The 16,403-nt window shown below is 46.1% G+C and overlaps 1 protein-coding gene across 1 annotated transcript in view; it reads left to right on the plus strand.

The window, feature by feature from the left end:
• Nucleotides 1–6,266, plus strand: part of LOC144097458 (domesticated amidase effector 2-like) — a 49,685-nt gene extending 43,419 nt beyond the window's left edge. The window contains exon 3 of the mRNA XM_077630181.1: nt 5,185–6,266. Within this exon, the coding sequence (XP_077486307.1) occupies nt 5,185–5,325 (141 nt within the window). The 3' untranslated portion in view covers nt 5,326–6,266. The remainder of the gene's footprint in view (nt 1–5,184) is intronic.
• Nucleotides 6,267–16,403: the final 10,137 nt, after the last annotated feature.

The following is a 16,403-nucleotide window of genomic DNA, read 5'->3' on the forward strand; positions in this document are numbered from 1 at the left end:
CTGACCGAGTCTGGAGTGAACGATTCCTTTGGTTGCCATTCTAGTGCCCTAGCGCTTCCAATCCACCGAAAAGAGGCTGTCTGTCTTTCTGTCCGTCCTAAGCCTACTTCTGGCACGTAGACCACCTTGATCACGTGACGTTGTGAAGTCATCACAAGCTCCCCACCGGGTTGTGAGCAATTTGCCCACCATGGCGGTTCAGTTAATGACTAGTCGCAAGGGATTCCTCAGAAACAACGTGGGTCTGACAAGCCCAACCGATGGCAGCACCTGCCATCGCAGGGCAGTGGCGCGTATCTTAACCGCTGAACCTCTGCGCCTGGAACGGAATCAGGACTCCCAGGTACCTGTGAATGTAAAGAATGACCAATTCTTCCGCAGTTCAAGTCTAAAATGATGCAATAACATGCAAACTTACATCATTTGACATATCAACCAAAGTAAGCATGTTCAGGCCAACCAGCAGCATAGAAACTGAAGATAATTAAACCATGCGAAACAGGACTAACAGTCTTAAATACTTCACCTCTGCGCCAGGAGCAGGATCAGGACTCCCAGGTGTCAGTGAGTGTAGATAATGACCAATTCTATCAAAGTACAAGTCTAATACGATGCAATATCAGGCAAACCTACATCATATGATACATCAACCAAAGTAAGCCAGTTGAGAATGGATGAATGGATGGAAAAACTTTTAGCAGGAGAGAGAGAGATAAAACTTTTATTGTAATTCGGGAAGGTTGCTCGAGGAACTTGGGTGGCACCCCTAGTCCAAGGCGCCACTGGCTTTCGCTGACTGACGGACTTGCTGAACCAACTTTAGTTGCTGATCCAGAGCCTCGCTGGTAAGGGCCACCTCCCATTGCTCATATGTCGAGTTGGACACAGTTAAGTGTTTTGGTTTCGCTGTGCAATGCGAGGCCCGCAGGCCTCCTGTGTATCCGCACGACCCCACTCACGGTCTAAACATTCATGTGGTGCTGGTACATGACGTGTGTGGTCTGGCTAACGGCGATCTTCTGCCTGGCCAGGTCCGCGGACCGTAGTGAGGTCAGGTCAAGCAAATGCATAGAAAGTAATAATGAACCATCCAAAATCAGGGCTAATAATGCTAGTGCACAATAATTCGTGGTGAACTTCAGGCTAAACCGCCCATGATTTTTTTTTTCTTGCACGTCTACGCGTTACCCAAACGCCGCGTGACAATTCCCTATCATGCCTTCAAGAAATTTGGTTCATATAATCAGGCGCGCATTACGTGGACACACGTCTCGCCAGGGAGAGAAATAAACGAAGAGGTGTTCCTGTTACTTGGAGAGCAGAACAAATTTTTCCTTTTTATCGCTTCGCACAATTCAAGGCGAAGCGAGCAATGATTTAAACAAAGGTGTTTAAGCTGCTGCTTTATTTACATGCTAAGTCTACAGTTGTTGGCTTTGCTCACCACATTGCGGCACCGCTTTTCTATAGCGCAATTTCAGCGAAAATAGAAAATTTAAGATACGATTATACTGGATTGCTGACAGTGTCGAATTTCGTAGAAGCATTTTAAGGCTAAAGCCTTTAATGGCTCATGCTTGCGTTCATCCGTCCGTCCGTCCGTTACGCTCTTCAACTCGATAAGATAAAAAATCTTTGTGCACGATGGGGTTAGATCCACCACCCTTCCGTTCCGCAGCCGAGCGTGCCAACGACTACGCTACTTCCTGCCAGCGCATATGTAGTTCTTGTCTAGGGCGCTGGAGAGTGTTTGCGGAAAGGCGTCGAAACAGACGGATGCCTCCCAAACGCCATCCAGCGTATCCAGCATTTAAGATTCGCAACCAATTGTGTACTTAATTGACATCTTAACCACACATAAGTGACACAAAAAGCAACACCACGCTAAAAGCTTTCGCCTCACCGCACTTTAGGTCAACAAACTACCACCTGATTTTTTTTTTTTTTGCGCTGCAGCAAGTTCTTGCACACCCCAATAAGCTGAAATAGGACTTTGTTACGGGAAACAAGGCTTATAACTTGAGAATTCAACCGCCTTACTGCGTATAATTTCTGCGTGTTTACTCTAGACTGGGATAATCCGACAGATTCGGTGCTAATAATGAAATTGTTGACTGCGGTACCACACTTCCCGTTGGAGCGGCGGCCATCCTGACGGCCCGGCCAGTGCCCTTTCTACGCGCACTATACAGGGTGTTTCAACTAAGACTTTAAAAAATTTTTAAAACTGAGATTTTTCAGTTAGAAGAGCGCCTTTTCGGCATAGCATTGTCAGTGGTGTGGTACATCGGGGCGACGAAGGTGTGCGGCGCCCGCATTTTGGTGTTTTGCTGGTGTACCTCCAGACTGCAGAAGCTACGTCTTCCCAGGGAACCTTCACTCTAAGTAGCACTTTAGAACTGGAATTCTTAACGGGCTGAAAAGAAAACAAAAAAACACTAACCCTGAGCACGGTTCGAGCCAATCACCTTTGCCCTCAGACAAAGCCTCTTGCCATCCCTTCCTCTCACCCCATCATGTATTCCCTCCCTCTCCCTCACCCTCGTCCTCACGAATTTTCATGCGCCCAACCTCCCTCACCCTCGCCTCACCGAGTGAAATCCCCATGAGGTGAGGGTGAGGACGCCCTCATGAGGTCTCGCCCTCGTGAGGATGCCCATTTATGGTCACTACTTACCTTTGGGTGGCTAGCCCGGTATTCCAACGGTAATTTGAAGGGACTTCATTGCCATACACACAGTCTAGGAATACATTAAGGACTCCCAACTTGGCCGTGAGATTTATGACCTGTTTTGCGATCATTCCATCACTGTTCTCAACTCCTAGTCTTCTTCTACCCGCCATCGACGGCCTCTTACGACTTCGCACTTTAAGTGGTAGCCTGGTTGTAGACTTGCTCGCTAGTCCTGCAAACTGACGCTTGGGGCAGCGACCAATCCCCCACACTCGTGGCTAGTAGCGCTAATGAACTGCGTAGAAATGTTAACAGAGTTTCAGGAATACCTTGAGGGATTCTGCGTGCTGAACAAGTTTGTTTCAGTAATGCGAAGCACGGCGTGCTTTACTTTGCCACTTACCAAATTCCTCTGCCAATAAATACCCACTCAATCCAGACTTGCACACCCTAAATCTATGGTCACGGCGCAAACATCGTGTGCAGATCTTTTATCCGAACCCGCCCACACACCTTTTGGAAACTTCACTGCGTGCCAGCGAAAGCACGTTGTTATTATAAAGAGCTGTCGCGCCGCTGCTAGAAAGGCTGGTGCGTTAGTCTAAACACAAGTTATGGTAGCTAAGCTGGCACCTAATGCACGTCTTTGAAGTCATGAAACGCTTACCCTCGGTTAAACAGTAGGCTGAGAGATTTTCCTAGCTCATCACTTCTGATCGGATGACTGATCTCGAGGGGTATCGAGAGGCCTGCTTTTTTGGTGTATCATGTTGCCGAATATGTGGGTGGGTGTGTGACTACGGTGGTCTGGTTACCGTTTGACAGATGTACCGCCCCAATCGAAGTCTCATTCCAGGCTAAAATCAGAAAAGTAACTGCAAAAAAAAAAGTGGAATGAGAAAATGTCTTCACCTGCATAGCATTAACAGGCTTAAACCAATCAAAGATAAATGAACATAGGTAAAAATTAGCCAAAAAATTGAATTGGAAAGAAAAAGCCAATTGGAAAAATAAAGCCGGGCACGCTAACAATGTGTCCTAAGGGCTGAACGAGCACAGAGGGGTAAAGAAGTCTTCGCAGAGCTGTTTTATTGAATTATGAAGAGATTTTTAATAACAATAAATGTTCCAAAAGAAGGGGAAGAGGAAAAGGAAAAATAAAGATAAATGTATAGTGTAATAAAAGAAAAGAAACCAGGTAGAAATTATGAGGATGAGTTAAATGGGAAAACGGTATAGAGTGAATAAATGGGTTGGTGAGATGGCCTTGAACACTTGAAGCAGAAGACTTGGGGCCGAGATGACATGGTTGAGGTTGATAGGGGGCTGGAGACTAAAAAAAAGAGAGGAGAGAGGAGAAAAGAAGAAAAGAAAAGAGAAAAAAAGGAAGAAAGAACCTACATCCTTTCTAGAGAGGGTAATAAAGGAGTTAGGACTGATTAGGGAAATGTAGAAAGGTTAAATTTGCCTGCTTTGTGCTTGGTAAAGGTAACTCTAGTTTTGAGTTGTGAAATAGCAAGCAGACAAAAAGGGAAGGAGTTATAAGATTGCAAATCCAAATTGGTGCGATTTTATGCTGGGCAGAATAATGGATTTTTGTGATTGATGAATACAGGAAATGGGATGTGTTCGAATGCAGGAAAATGGTGCATACATATTGGAATATCAGCAGATGGTCAAGATGTATGAAATGTATTGCGTGATTGGCAGTATTCAACCTGGGGTGTGGCGGACGCTGGGCGTGTTTACATGGTTGGGCCAGAATGACCCCACCCTCTGGTCAAATACGCGCTGATTAAACTAAGTGTATGAAAGTGTCAACGAGAGCAATTCGGCAATGCCAAACTGATGATAGATGTAATTTCTAAAAGGAAAGCGCAGTTTCTTGGGGAATCTAGCCAACAGCGCCAGTGGGCAGCGGGAGCCTGGTTCGGTTGTGGCTGCGGGATACGTGCGACAATATGTTGCGTAAGTGGGCAGTCTGTAAGGTAGTGAGGAACGTCTCCCTCCGGATGACCACATTGACAGTGTTGTGATGATGTGAAACCAAAGCGGTGAAAGTAAGCCGGTAGCCTGCCGTGTCCGGTCAAAAGTGAAACGAGTGGTTTTGGCGGAGCGAACAGCAAAACATGAAGCGCAGTTGCAGAGCTGTACAAATTATGCAGCGTATTGCAATGCAGGCAACAGTGGATGAAAAGCCCCATTGCAGCAGCTATATGGTAAGGCCTCTAACACTTCTGCATCTTGCAGAACGTCAAACGGCAACATCAGAAAAATGCCGATACAGACTCACTAGATATCATACATCGGCGTATTGCAGAATGTAAAAAGGCACCATTAGAAACATGCAAAAACAAACCGACCATAATATATCACGCACCTTCTGCGTCTCACAGAAGGTGAAAAAGGCACAGTAACAAAATAACCATACACGTTACGAAGCTAAAAAGGCAACAGTGCAGCAGTGCGTGTGGTTTTCACAACGCTCATCCCAGTTCTTTCTCGTACAGGTGCGGAGCCCATACTTCCTTCGGCACGATCCGTTGGCTTCTGCGTGGGTACAAGCTGCGCTGGGAAAGGTGTCTGACAAGCTAAAGCGTCGATTGCGACGAGCATCATTTCACCGTTATCCTCTGGGATCAGCTGGTTAACGTCGACTTTGCCGCGCCTGCGCCATGTGCTACCAAGCCACAGACCGCGCCTACATATACCGGCCGCTTTCGCGTGCTCTCCACAGCTTGGCAGCAGTGCGTGCGGTTTTCAGAACGCTCCTCCAAGTTCTTTCTCTTAGAGATCGTTTTCCTCATTTTTGTAGCGTGAGCTACACTGGCCGAAGTTGAGCAGTTTCGCGTGGCTTCTGGAGAGCCGTGCTGCGCATGCGCGAGGAGCAGTGACGTCACACTGCGCACAGCTGGCGCGCCAAAGCCGCCGCGCGCGCCTCGCCTGTCATAGCGGCGTCATAGCCGCGGCAGACACACTGGCGCCGGCGCGTGCCCAGCTGTGCGCCTCCGTTGCGCAGTAGCCAAGTCCGACGCTGCGCCGGAGCCGCTTGATAGCGCCTCTCATTTTATGCGCATGCGCAGAGGTATCAGTGGGGGTATACATATAGCTGGGCGTTTGCCAGTGTGGTATAGTCATGGAGAAGGAGAGCGAAATTGCTGCTCAGCGGCTCAGCGTAGCTCACTGTACGTATATCCTGGCATAGCCGAGATAAGAAACTGCTAATTTTTTATTATCATACTGTTGCGGGCACTGCCGCCAAAGAACAGTCCTAGTGTATTCAATCAGTTTTTGTCATGTCAAGCATGAAGGAGCTTAGTAAGACGCTTGAGGCTTTCAAACGGGAAATTCATTATGAACTTCGCTCCTTCAAACAGAGTGTAGAATCTTGTGGTGAATCTTGTGACAGTGTCAACGCACTCTCCGCAGAAATAAAGGCTCTAAATGAGGAACTTGTCGCAACGCGCAACTGAAACCAACAACTTGCTGCAGAAAGTCAGAAACTGCACATGCGAATCACAGAATTGGAACAGTACTCACGGGCCAATAACCTTGAAATTAAGGGTGTGCCTGATAGCGGCGATGTTTTTGACACTGTGCAGAAGATTTGTGAATAGGTAGGGGAGCCGGTAACTCATTAAAATGTTGACATGTACCACAGAGTACCAACAAACAAGTCTGATGTAAAGAACATTGTCGTACGCTTGGTGCGACGTGACAAGCGAAATGCTGTACTGGCTATAGCCAGGAAGGCACGTTTTCCCACTCAAGAAATTGGTTTCGAAACAGATGCTTCAACATTTTTCAATGAATCTCTGACTAGTCAGTTCAAACAGCTTTTGGGAGCCGTAGTAGCACAGAAACGAAAGGCAGGATGGAAATTTGTTTGGAGACAAGGCGGAAAAATTTGTGCTAGGAAGACAGATTCATCAGATATGGTAACAATCACCTGCCAAGAAGATTTGAACAAAATGCAATAGTAGTACTTGCAAAGCTTTTCCAAACTAACTTTCGCACTAACAGCGATATGGCTACCGCACCAGAGTGTAAATACTATGAACCGGACGATTTCAACAAAGAATTTAAATTACCGTCTCACTACTTCAAGGCATTTCACCTAAATGCTCGAAGCATTAAAAATAAAATGCACTACCTGCGCAAGTTCTTCGATGAATTATGGGGTAAATTTGATGCTATATTATTTTACAAATCCTGGCTTTCTGTAACTGTTAGTCCACCGACAAAACCAGATTATATTTATGACGGCATCGTGCGGTCCGCAAACCTAGGCGGTAGAATTGCTACGTTCATCAAAGCCTCAATTACCTGTGAAGTTGTCAACGAATTAACATGCATTGCACCCAGCGTTGAGTGCCTTGTGGTATGGTTGAAAAATATTCCTACAGCAGCTGTCTACGGGCCACCGTTAGGATACAAGTCCGAATTTTTGCATTCATGGAAACTTTGCTGTCAAGCCTCCATTCAATGCAAGAAGCCTTCTTAGTTATGAGTGATATGAATATCAACATGCTCGGTGAAGATTCATCTTCTGAGCAACTAGAAGCCATACTTGGAACTTTCGTTTGTTCAAATCTAATTTCCTTGCCCACCCGTGTTACCGATACCAGTGCCACACTTCTAGATATCTGCATTACCAGTGTACCTTGTGACCAGTGCTTACCAGGTGTGCTTTCCCTTGATATCAGTGACCACCTTTCGGTTTTTACATGTTTGCCGGCAGCGATTGCCAAGCAGATAGTCACTTATAGCTCTACTTATGGTGACATAAGCTCTTCTTCGCTCGAGAAAATTTACGCCGCGATAGAAAATATTCACTGGGAAAGTATCCACGCCTATTGCGATCCTAATCAAAAGTATTGTCTTTCCTCAGCAAATTTAAGGCCTGCTATGAGAAACATTTTTCCTTGGTGCAAAATTCTAGCTCAAGGAAAAAAATACGCAAGCCTTGATTTACGACCACCTTGCGTAAGAGATTAAAAGTAAAAAAAAACAAAATGTACCACGCTTTTCACCAATCACGTGATACTACTCAGCTAAAACAATTCAAGGGATTTCGTAATAACCCCGCCGCGGTGGCTCAGTGGTTAGGGCGCTCGACTACTGACCCGGAGTTCCCGGGTTCGAACCCGACCACGGCGGCTGCGTTTTTATGGAGGAAAAACGCTAAGGCGCCCGTGTGCTGTGCGATGTCAGTGCACGTTAAAGATCCCCAGGTGGTCGAAATTATTCCGGAGCCCTCCACTACGGCACCTCTTTCTTCCTTTCTTCTTTCACTCCCTCTATCCCTTCCCCTACGGCGCGGTTCAGGTGTCCAACGATATATGAGACAGATACTGCGCCATTTCCTTTTCCTCAAAACCAATTATTATTATTATTTCGTAATAAATTAAATGCTGATTTAAGGAAGGCAGAAATTTACTACTATCAGTGTCTGTTTGCTGATACATACAACAACCCAAGAGAGCTATGGCAGGAAATCAATAATTAATCCAATAACGTTAAAGCTAAGCGTCGTCTTAATATTGGAGCTTTTGCTGATGGGAAGACTGATATAGAGGCGTTAGATGCACTGAATGAGTTCTTTTCTAACGTGGGCGAATACGTTTCTCCAAACAGAGACTGTGCTAATTCGTTTTTGATACTTCGCCCAAGGCTTGAGAATTCAGTTAAATTCTCCCCAGTTACTTTCCAAGAAGTCATAGGTTTCACTGCCAGAATTCGAAAGAATGTCGCTGCTGGACTAGGTGACCTGACCAGTGTCCCTATTAAACATGTAGCACCGGTTATAGCCATACCATTCGCATTTATAATCAATCAAATGATTGAAAGTAGTATATTTCCTTCTGACCTTAAACAAGCGCGTATAACCCCGGTCCACAAAGACGGAAGTGTTAGCGATATATAAAACTATCACCCGATATTCGTTTTGCCCATATTTTCTAAAGTTTTTGAGAATGTTAATGATATCAATCTACATATTTTCTTACTGAATACAATGCTATCAGCGATTCGCAGTATGGCTTCCAGAAAGGAAATCTGCTGAAATGGCCTTATTATAAATCAAAGATGAAATACTTAAGAACATTGATAACAAACAATTCACTGTAGGCTTATTCATTGACCTCAGAAAAGCATTTGACTGTGTAAACCATAATATATTGCGCTCAAAGTTGCAAGATTATGCTTTACGTAGTGTTCCTTCGAACTTAATTATCAAAAGTTATCTTTCAGACAGAAAACAGTGTGTAAAAGTTGGTGACCTGCCGTCTTCGATTAAAACGGTAAAACATGGTGTACATCAGGGGTTGATCCTGGGACCTTTGTTGTTCATTCTGTATATTAATGACATGTGCAATTTGCCTCTTCGAAACTTATCATGTACGCTGATGGCCCAAATATTTTATTCTCCGCACAAACCGTAATTCAATTGAACACTATCATAAATAGTTATTTGATCAAACGTGAAGAGTGGTTGCATAAAAACAGATTAACCTTGAACGTTAAAAAGATTAAGCATATTATTTTCAAGCCACATAACAAAGCTTGTGACACTGAGCTAGTCCTAAATTTTCAAGGTACTGCTTTGCAGCGTGTGAGATGAGAAAATTTTTTAGGCGTATGGTTCGAAGAAACCATGCCGTGGAACCCGCATGTTAGCAAGCTTGCGATATAATTAAGTAAAACAGTTGGCTGTCTCTATAAGCTGGGAGAATTGCTTCCGGTGAGGCTCAGAAAAGCAATATATTTTGCTAATTTCTACTCCCGTCTTTCATACTGCATGCTAGTTTGGGGAGTTACTACCATCCACAATTACAATAAACTGGAGCGACTACAAAAAAAGCGTTACGAATTCTTGAGAACTTTTATGGAAGCCCTAGTCAGCTATCTACTGATCCCTTGTTTACTAAACATAATATGCTTAAAGCAACTAAATTATATGATTACAAACTGCCTCTATATATGCGTAATCATAACCTTTCAAATAATACACAACCTCCCTTGCATGCTTACAGCTTACGTAGGGAATTTTAACCAGTGCCGCGTACACGAACAAATTATGGCCAGTCCACTCTTTACTACCGCATACCATCTCTGTGTATAAACTTATACCCCACATTGACTTTACTGCACTGCTTAACAGAATTTGACACGAATTAACAAAGTTCCAGATGAGGCAGTGAATATTACTGCGATCCAAATTAATAGCACTGACCAATAAGAACTGACACCACTACTCGACCGATGGAAAACTGATTAGTTTTTAATCGATTAACTTTTGTTAGCATTGTGACGTGCTAGCGCGTATTGGTTTTTTATATGTATTGAAATGAAATATAATATATTGAAATATGTATTACTTTATGACTCTTCAGGAAGGGTAAACACTGCATTTTCTATTTATATAAGCTTCATGTTCATATTCATTTTTGACATCTGCGGTGCGTATAATTCTTTAGGAAGTGTAAGCACTGCATTTGCTCTAGGTATAAGCTTCATGTTCATATTAATTTTGATTGTGCTGTGAAGTCCACTGCGTGATGCTGTCTGCAAGCCCACAGGGCTCAGTCAAGCTGTCTGTGACAGCTTTTTGCCTGGGGTACCCCCAACTTGCAGGTTGGAAAAAATAAAGTTGATAAGTAACAAAAAGTTATACAACTTCTGCTTCTCGCGGAAGGCAAAAGGCACAGCAAGAAAATAACCATATATATAACACCTTCTGCGTCTTGCAGAGAATAAAAAGGTACAGTAACAAAAAGTATACACCTTCTGCATCTTGCAGAAGGTAAAAAGGCACAGTAACAAAATCACCATATACAACTTTTGTCCGTAAGGTTCCGAGACTCTGTTCATTAAAAGAAAATGCGTTTAACATTAAAATCATTTGTGCAGCATACCTTTCAATTCGTCTTCCTTGCAGTGTATACACAACTTCCAACGCTTCTTGAGGTCTTAAAAACAGTCGGAAAACGTTTCTTCGGGCAGGGCTGTCAGCTCCTTTGTCGTGGCATCTTGAATGGCCTCCACGCTCCCCATCCAGCGACCTTTTAGGGCTCTCTTCACACGGGGAAGCTGGAAACAAACGCATGGGGAGAGGTCAGGCGAGTATGGCGGATGGGGAAATGCAGTAATGTCGCACTTGGCGAGAAATTTTGTCACGTTGAGAGCAGTGTGCGGCCTTGCGTTGTCGTGGAGAAGGCTCCATTGTCCACATGCGCATAAGTCAGGGCGGCGGCGTCGCAGTGCATCACGCATGTGTTGGAGCACGCGGATATAAATTCCTGATTCACCGTCGGCCCTTTGGGGGACGAACTCGTGGTGTATGACCCCTCTGGCAATGAAAACACTATCAGCATCATCTTTGTTTTGCTGCTATGTTGCCGCACTTTTCTCGACGCCGGAGAGCTTGATGACCGCCATTCGGCACTGTGCCTCTTTCTTAAAGCATCGTATTTAAAACCCCACATTTCGTCTTCAGCAACCATGCTGTCGACTAATGCAGCATCCTTCTCTGCCCCGGAGAGCAAATGAGCGCTCGCTGATGCCCGTGAGTCCTTCTGGTCGTGTGTGAGAGAGTGAGGCACAAGTATGGCATTCAGCTTTCGTTTCCCCGAGCTCTCACGCAAAAATTTGATGATATGTTGTCTTACTAATGTCGAGAGCATCTGATAGAATGCGGGCTGTAATGGTGCGGCCTTGCTGTACGATTTCCCTGACCCGAGCCGCGTTGCTTTCATTCCGAGAGGATGAAGGGTGCCCCTGCCTTGTGTAGTCGCCCACCGACATTCTCCCCGAAACGAACGTCTTGTTCCACTCGAAAACTTGCGCCAGCGATAATGTCTCGTTGCAGTAAGCGTCACGAAGGAGCTCATGCATATTTGTGGTTGTCTTGCGAAGTTTCACAAAGCATTTTATGTTTACACTATGTTCGAGGTGGACGTCCATCTCTCCACATTCACTCAGAGTTGAATGCGCAGACGACTAGTGGCAACGTATTTTTCTACATGTAGTGCCATCTAACGGCTACCACAGCAAGTAACATAAAAAGCTCAAGATAGCCCGAAAAAATGTCGCTACACTTACATCCCAACATTTGTTTTCGGGAATCAATTCTGGAGAAGCAAATAAATGAGTCTCGAAACTTTACGGACAAAGGTTTAAGATGTAGTAGTGCTACTCTTTAGACACAGGCCGGAGACTATAGATGAGGGGTCAAGTTCTTGAATGAGGACTGCGGTAAAGGATAAGCCGGCGATCTCAGCAAGTGTAGAGGAGGCTGGGAATGAGAGGCGACATTCTTTGATGATGTCAAAGGTGGGTGCAATGCAGGCTGCAGCCTCTGAATCAATTTTGGTGGGGACTGAACCATCCGTGAAGATGAGAAGATAGGTGTTCTTTTAAGAGGGCTTGAGTAGAAAATTGTACTGCAAAGTGTGATGAGGTTCGCTTGGAGGATCCTTCGATGAAGTGGGGGGGGGGTGAAATTAGTTGGAAAGGAGGTGGGCCGCCATGAATGCCTTGGTAGAGATGGGCAATGGAGCCCATGCGGGTGGAGGGCCGATGACGTAGTCTGGCTACAAGGGAGTGGCCGTTAAGTACTCTTAGCAGTCCGGCCGTGTCGCGGCGTGCCTAGTTTTGCCACTGGCTGTGATGAGGTGCTCGCGTCGCAGACAATCAGATTTCAGAGTACCGGATTTGGAAGATTCATGGCTGGCTCTGACTGACGTTCTCAGCACTGCAATCGCATCCGTGTGCCCTGCGTATCCACCAGCACAACATCGTTATTATAAGTGCAAAATAAAATTCTGCGTATTTCGCACAGCTAACTTTGGAGATAACTTGAGCAGACATTCAGAATCAACGAGAAACCGTTATTTTTGTAACTCGCTGAAGTAACATCTTGCGCATGTATGCGAGCAGCTCTGTGGGATTTCCTTGCAAAGCAAAGTATTTGGTATTATGGCAACATTGGGTCGCGGTAGCCATATAATTCCCATGCCCGACGGGGCGGGGAAAAGGAACGCGATACTCTGAAATCTTATCCACTGTAGTGAAACCCTCTCCTGACTTCCTCACACTTCGCCCGCAAGGCGCGCTGGTAGCCTTGATTCTGCTTGAACAGTCGCTTTTGAGCCGATGCCCACGCATGAAAAATATAGAAGGCTATGGTTGCAGGAATTGTAGAACCGTGCTTCCAGATTCACCGTGTCGGATTATTCTCGCTTACTAGCGTCACAGCACTAAAGGCGCGCGCCGAGCTTGATACCTTGTCTCATCTTCGAAAACTCGGAAATTAGCTCTCTTTCATAAGCTTTATCATCACCATTTGCTGCATGACAGTATGTTGGAAGATGGAAGTTGCGCTCTGTACATGTAGTGTGTGTTCTTTGTTTTGTCCCGTATTCCTCGCGCAACTATGTTCTCTTTCAAGGGTGATATGCTTCTATCACCCGATACATTTTTTCCACGCCGCCATCACTCATATAATGCTATATTTTTGCTTTTTCACAAACACTCATACCTCTTACTACCGTCCTGATTTACTGTCTGCCCTTGTAGGACGAACTCATGGTGTATGATACATCTGGCATCGAAAAAAACTATTAGCATCTTCTTTGTTTTGGTCTTCTGTCGCCGCACCTTTCTCGACGCTGGAGAGCTTGTGGACCGCCATTTGGCGCTCTGCCTCTGTGTTTGAGGATCCTACTGAAAACACCATGTTTCGTCTTCAGCAATGATGCTGTTGCCAAATGCAGCTTCCTTCTCTGCATCTGAGAGCAAATCAGCGGTCAGTGATGCCCGCGTGTCCTTCCTGTCTTGTGTGAGGGGGTGCGGCACAAGTCTGGCATTGAGCTTTCGTTTCCCCAAGTTCTCACGCAAAATTTGGTGGCATGTTGTCTTACTAATGTAGAGAGCATCTGATAGCATGCGGACTGGAATGATGCGGTCTTGCGGCACGATTTTTCTGATCCGAGCCACATTATTTGAATTCCGAGAGGTAGAAGGGCGCCACTGCCTTGTGTAGTTTTCCATTCCCCCGAAACGAACCTCTTCTAACACTCGAAAACTCGCGCCCGCGACAATATGTCGTTGCCGTAAGCGTCACGAAAGAGCTCATACGTCTATTTGGCTGTCCTGGATAGCTTCACGAAGAATTTCGTTTACACGCTGTTCGAAGTGGACGTCCATAGCTCCACATTCACTCACATTAGAATGCGCAGACTAGTGATAACGTATTTTTCTACATGTAGTGCCATTTAGCGGCTGCCACAGCAATTAACATAAATAGCTCAGGTTAGCCCGAAAAGTTGGCGGTACACATGCGCACCAACATTCGTTTTGGGGAATTATTTCTAGAGAAAAAATATTTCAGTCTCGAAACTTTACGGACAAAGGCTGTATGTCACGAAGGTAAAAAGGCACAGTGACAAAAACTATGCGCCTTCTGCGTCTTGTAGAAGGTAAAAAGGCACAGTAACAAAATAACCATATTTGCTATGAAGGTGAAAAGGAAGAGTAAGAAAAGACTACACCTTCTGCGTCTCGTAGAAGTAAAAAGGCACAGTAACAAAATAACCGTACATATCGCACCTTCTGCGTCTTGCAGAAAGTAAAATGGTACAGTAAAAAAACTACACCCTCTGCGTCAAGGTTTTAAAAGAAGGTTGCCGGCAAACATGGTGGCAAAAATTTAATGTGATGGTACCGCAGCCTGTTGTGCAGCAGCAGAACCATAAACGAGACGGCCACCACGAGCAGTTCGTGCAGGCGCGGCAGCTCCTCCCTGGCGTCCCGCACTGCTGCCACCAGGTCTGACAAAGCGGCCGTTAGCTGTCATCTGTCAGCAGCAGCCTCGTTAAGGTGCTGCACTTACAAGAAGAGTCGACTGCAAATTTTGCTCTTAACAGACATTCAAAGCTCGTTTCTCTTTCATGTTATTTGCCTACTGAAATATATTACGCCACGTGCCACAAGTGGTGATCATACAGAGGTTAAGCACAGGTTTGGAACGGTGAATATAGACACATTATGTTGCAGGGAGCTGCATCTGCTTTACAAAATGTGCGCATGCTGTCAGCATGTACATCCTGGAGGCGTGCTTGAAATTCGACATCCCGCCTGTTGCGTGCCTCAGCGACGTCTGCTGTGCGCCGCGTCTGTCGTAGCAGCTCGCCCACCTCCAATTCCTGCTGCCTCCTCCGCCGCAACGAACGGCCCGTAACTGGCGGTGAGGGCGGTGCAGTGGTCTGCTGGGTGCCTGCCGCAAAGAAAACAGACTGAATGTGCACTTGTCATACAATACAGCATGATGTGCAATAAACATACAGTTTGGTGCAAAGTCTGAGGAGAGCAGAGCAGTAGTGCATAAAAGCTGTTACAATCAGTGATATGACAAAGCCAGCATTGTTTCAATGTACTCGACGTGCACATCAGCCTTGTCATAGCTCCCGCTGTAAGAGGGAAAAAGCTAGCAGAAGGTGCTAATGCTGGATGCGGAAAAAACATTTGTGAACATTGTAAAACAACTGTGGATGTGCGACGCTCATGGATATGCTACTAATTTGGAGCAGCTTGCACAAAGGGTAATGTGCACCTTGGATAGCCTGCATACTGGCACGTCAACTCACTGGCTGTTTCAACACCTTGCTGCTCCTTCTCCAGCAGTTCAGGGGACGTCTCCACGCTCCCCTCGACCGAGGACGTATCGGAGTCATCTGCATGAAATCATAACACAAGACACAACTGCTGAGTGGATAGTTTCAGCACAGAGTGAAATCTGTAGGACTAAAACGTGTGTTTATTCAGTAGATTGGAACAAAGCAGGCGAAATCATACTACCAAAAAAAGAAGGTAAAGATGCTGAGGCGGCATTTGCAGTCTCTAGTTTATGCACTTCTACACCTTCCAAACTTAGCAAAAACACAGATGAGGTCATCAGCAGTGTACGTAAGCTGTAAGGCATACACATAAAATGGTTTACCTACCAGCCGCAGAGTGTGCCTCCCTCTGCAGGCCAATTGATCCCGGCTCGCTGTCAACCGAAACTCTGTGGGGGCGAGGTGGGCTGGAGGGCGGGGGGGGGGGGGGGGGTGGAGAAGGTAAGGTGGGCTGGCTTGCTCCTGTAAGAAGGCACACTGCCACTCGTTCAAACATGCATGTCTCGTATTTCATTATAGGGTTGCATTGCTTACTGCACATGACTCTGAGGTTCGGTAAAACATTTCGATACCAGCACGCTAGCTGCAAACTTCGCAATTGCCTGTAACGTCACAGCAGTTGACAGCGGACTGTAGAAATACCTGCTGCTGGCGGGGGGCAGCGAGCTGCTCGAAGTAGACCCCTCCCCCCCATCCCTCCCCCGACGCCCCTGGCGCTTACTGGCCCGACCAGCGGGATCACGCGGCCAGCCATCCTCGGCAGCCTGCCGCCACCGGTGCCCCATGCTATGTATTATGCGGAAATGTACGTTCAAACTGCGCTCCCCAGACCAATGTTGATAGGCTCACCCTTGGCCAGCTTGCAGCCGCGCCAATTCCGCGCCCGCCGGCAAGCCAACACATGCCAATTATGGCACCAGTGCTTCGGCTGGATTGACTGCCGGGCCCTCTCTATTCAAGGCGGCGGCAATCTCTTCCCAGAGCTCCTGCCTATGAGCCGCCATATTCTGGGTCGAGAGCTCTGACGCAGCCCGTGCCAAGGCCGGGCAATG

This window comes from Amblyomma americanum, chromosome 7, assembly GCF_052857255.1.
Source record: "Amblyomma americanum isolate KBUSLIRL-KWMA chromosome 7, ASM5285725v1, whole genome shotgun sequence".
Lineage (NCBI taxonomy): Eukaryota > Metazoa > Arthropoda > Arachnida > Ixodida > Ixodidae > Amblyomma > Amblyomma americanum.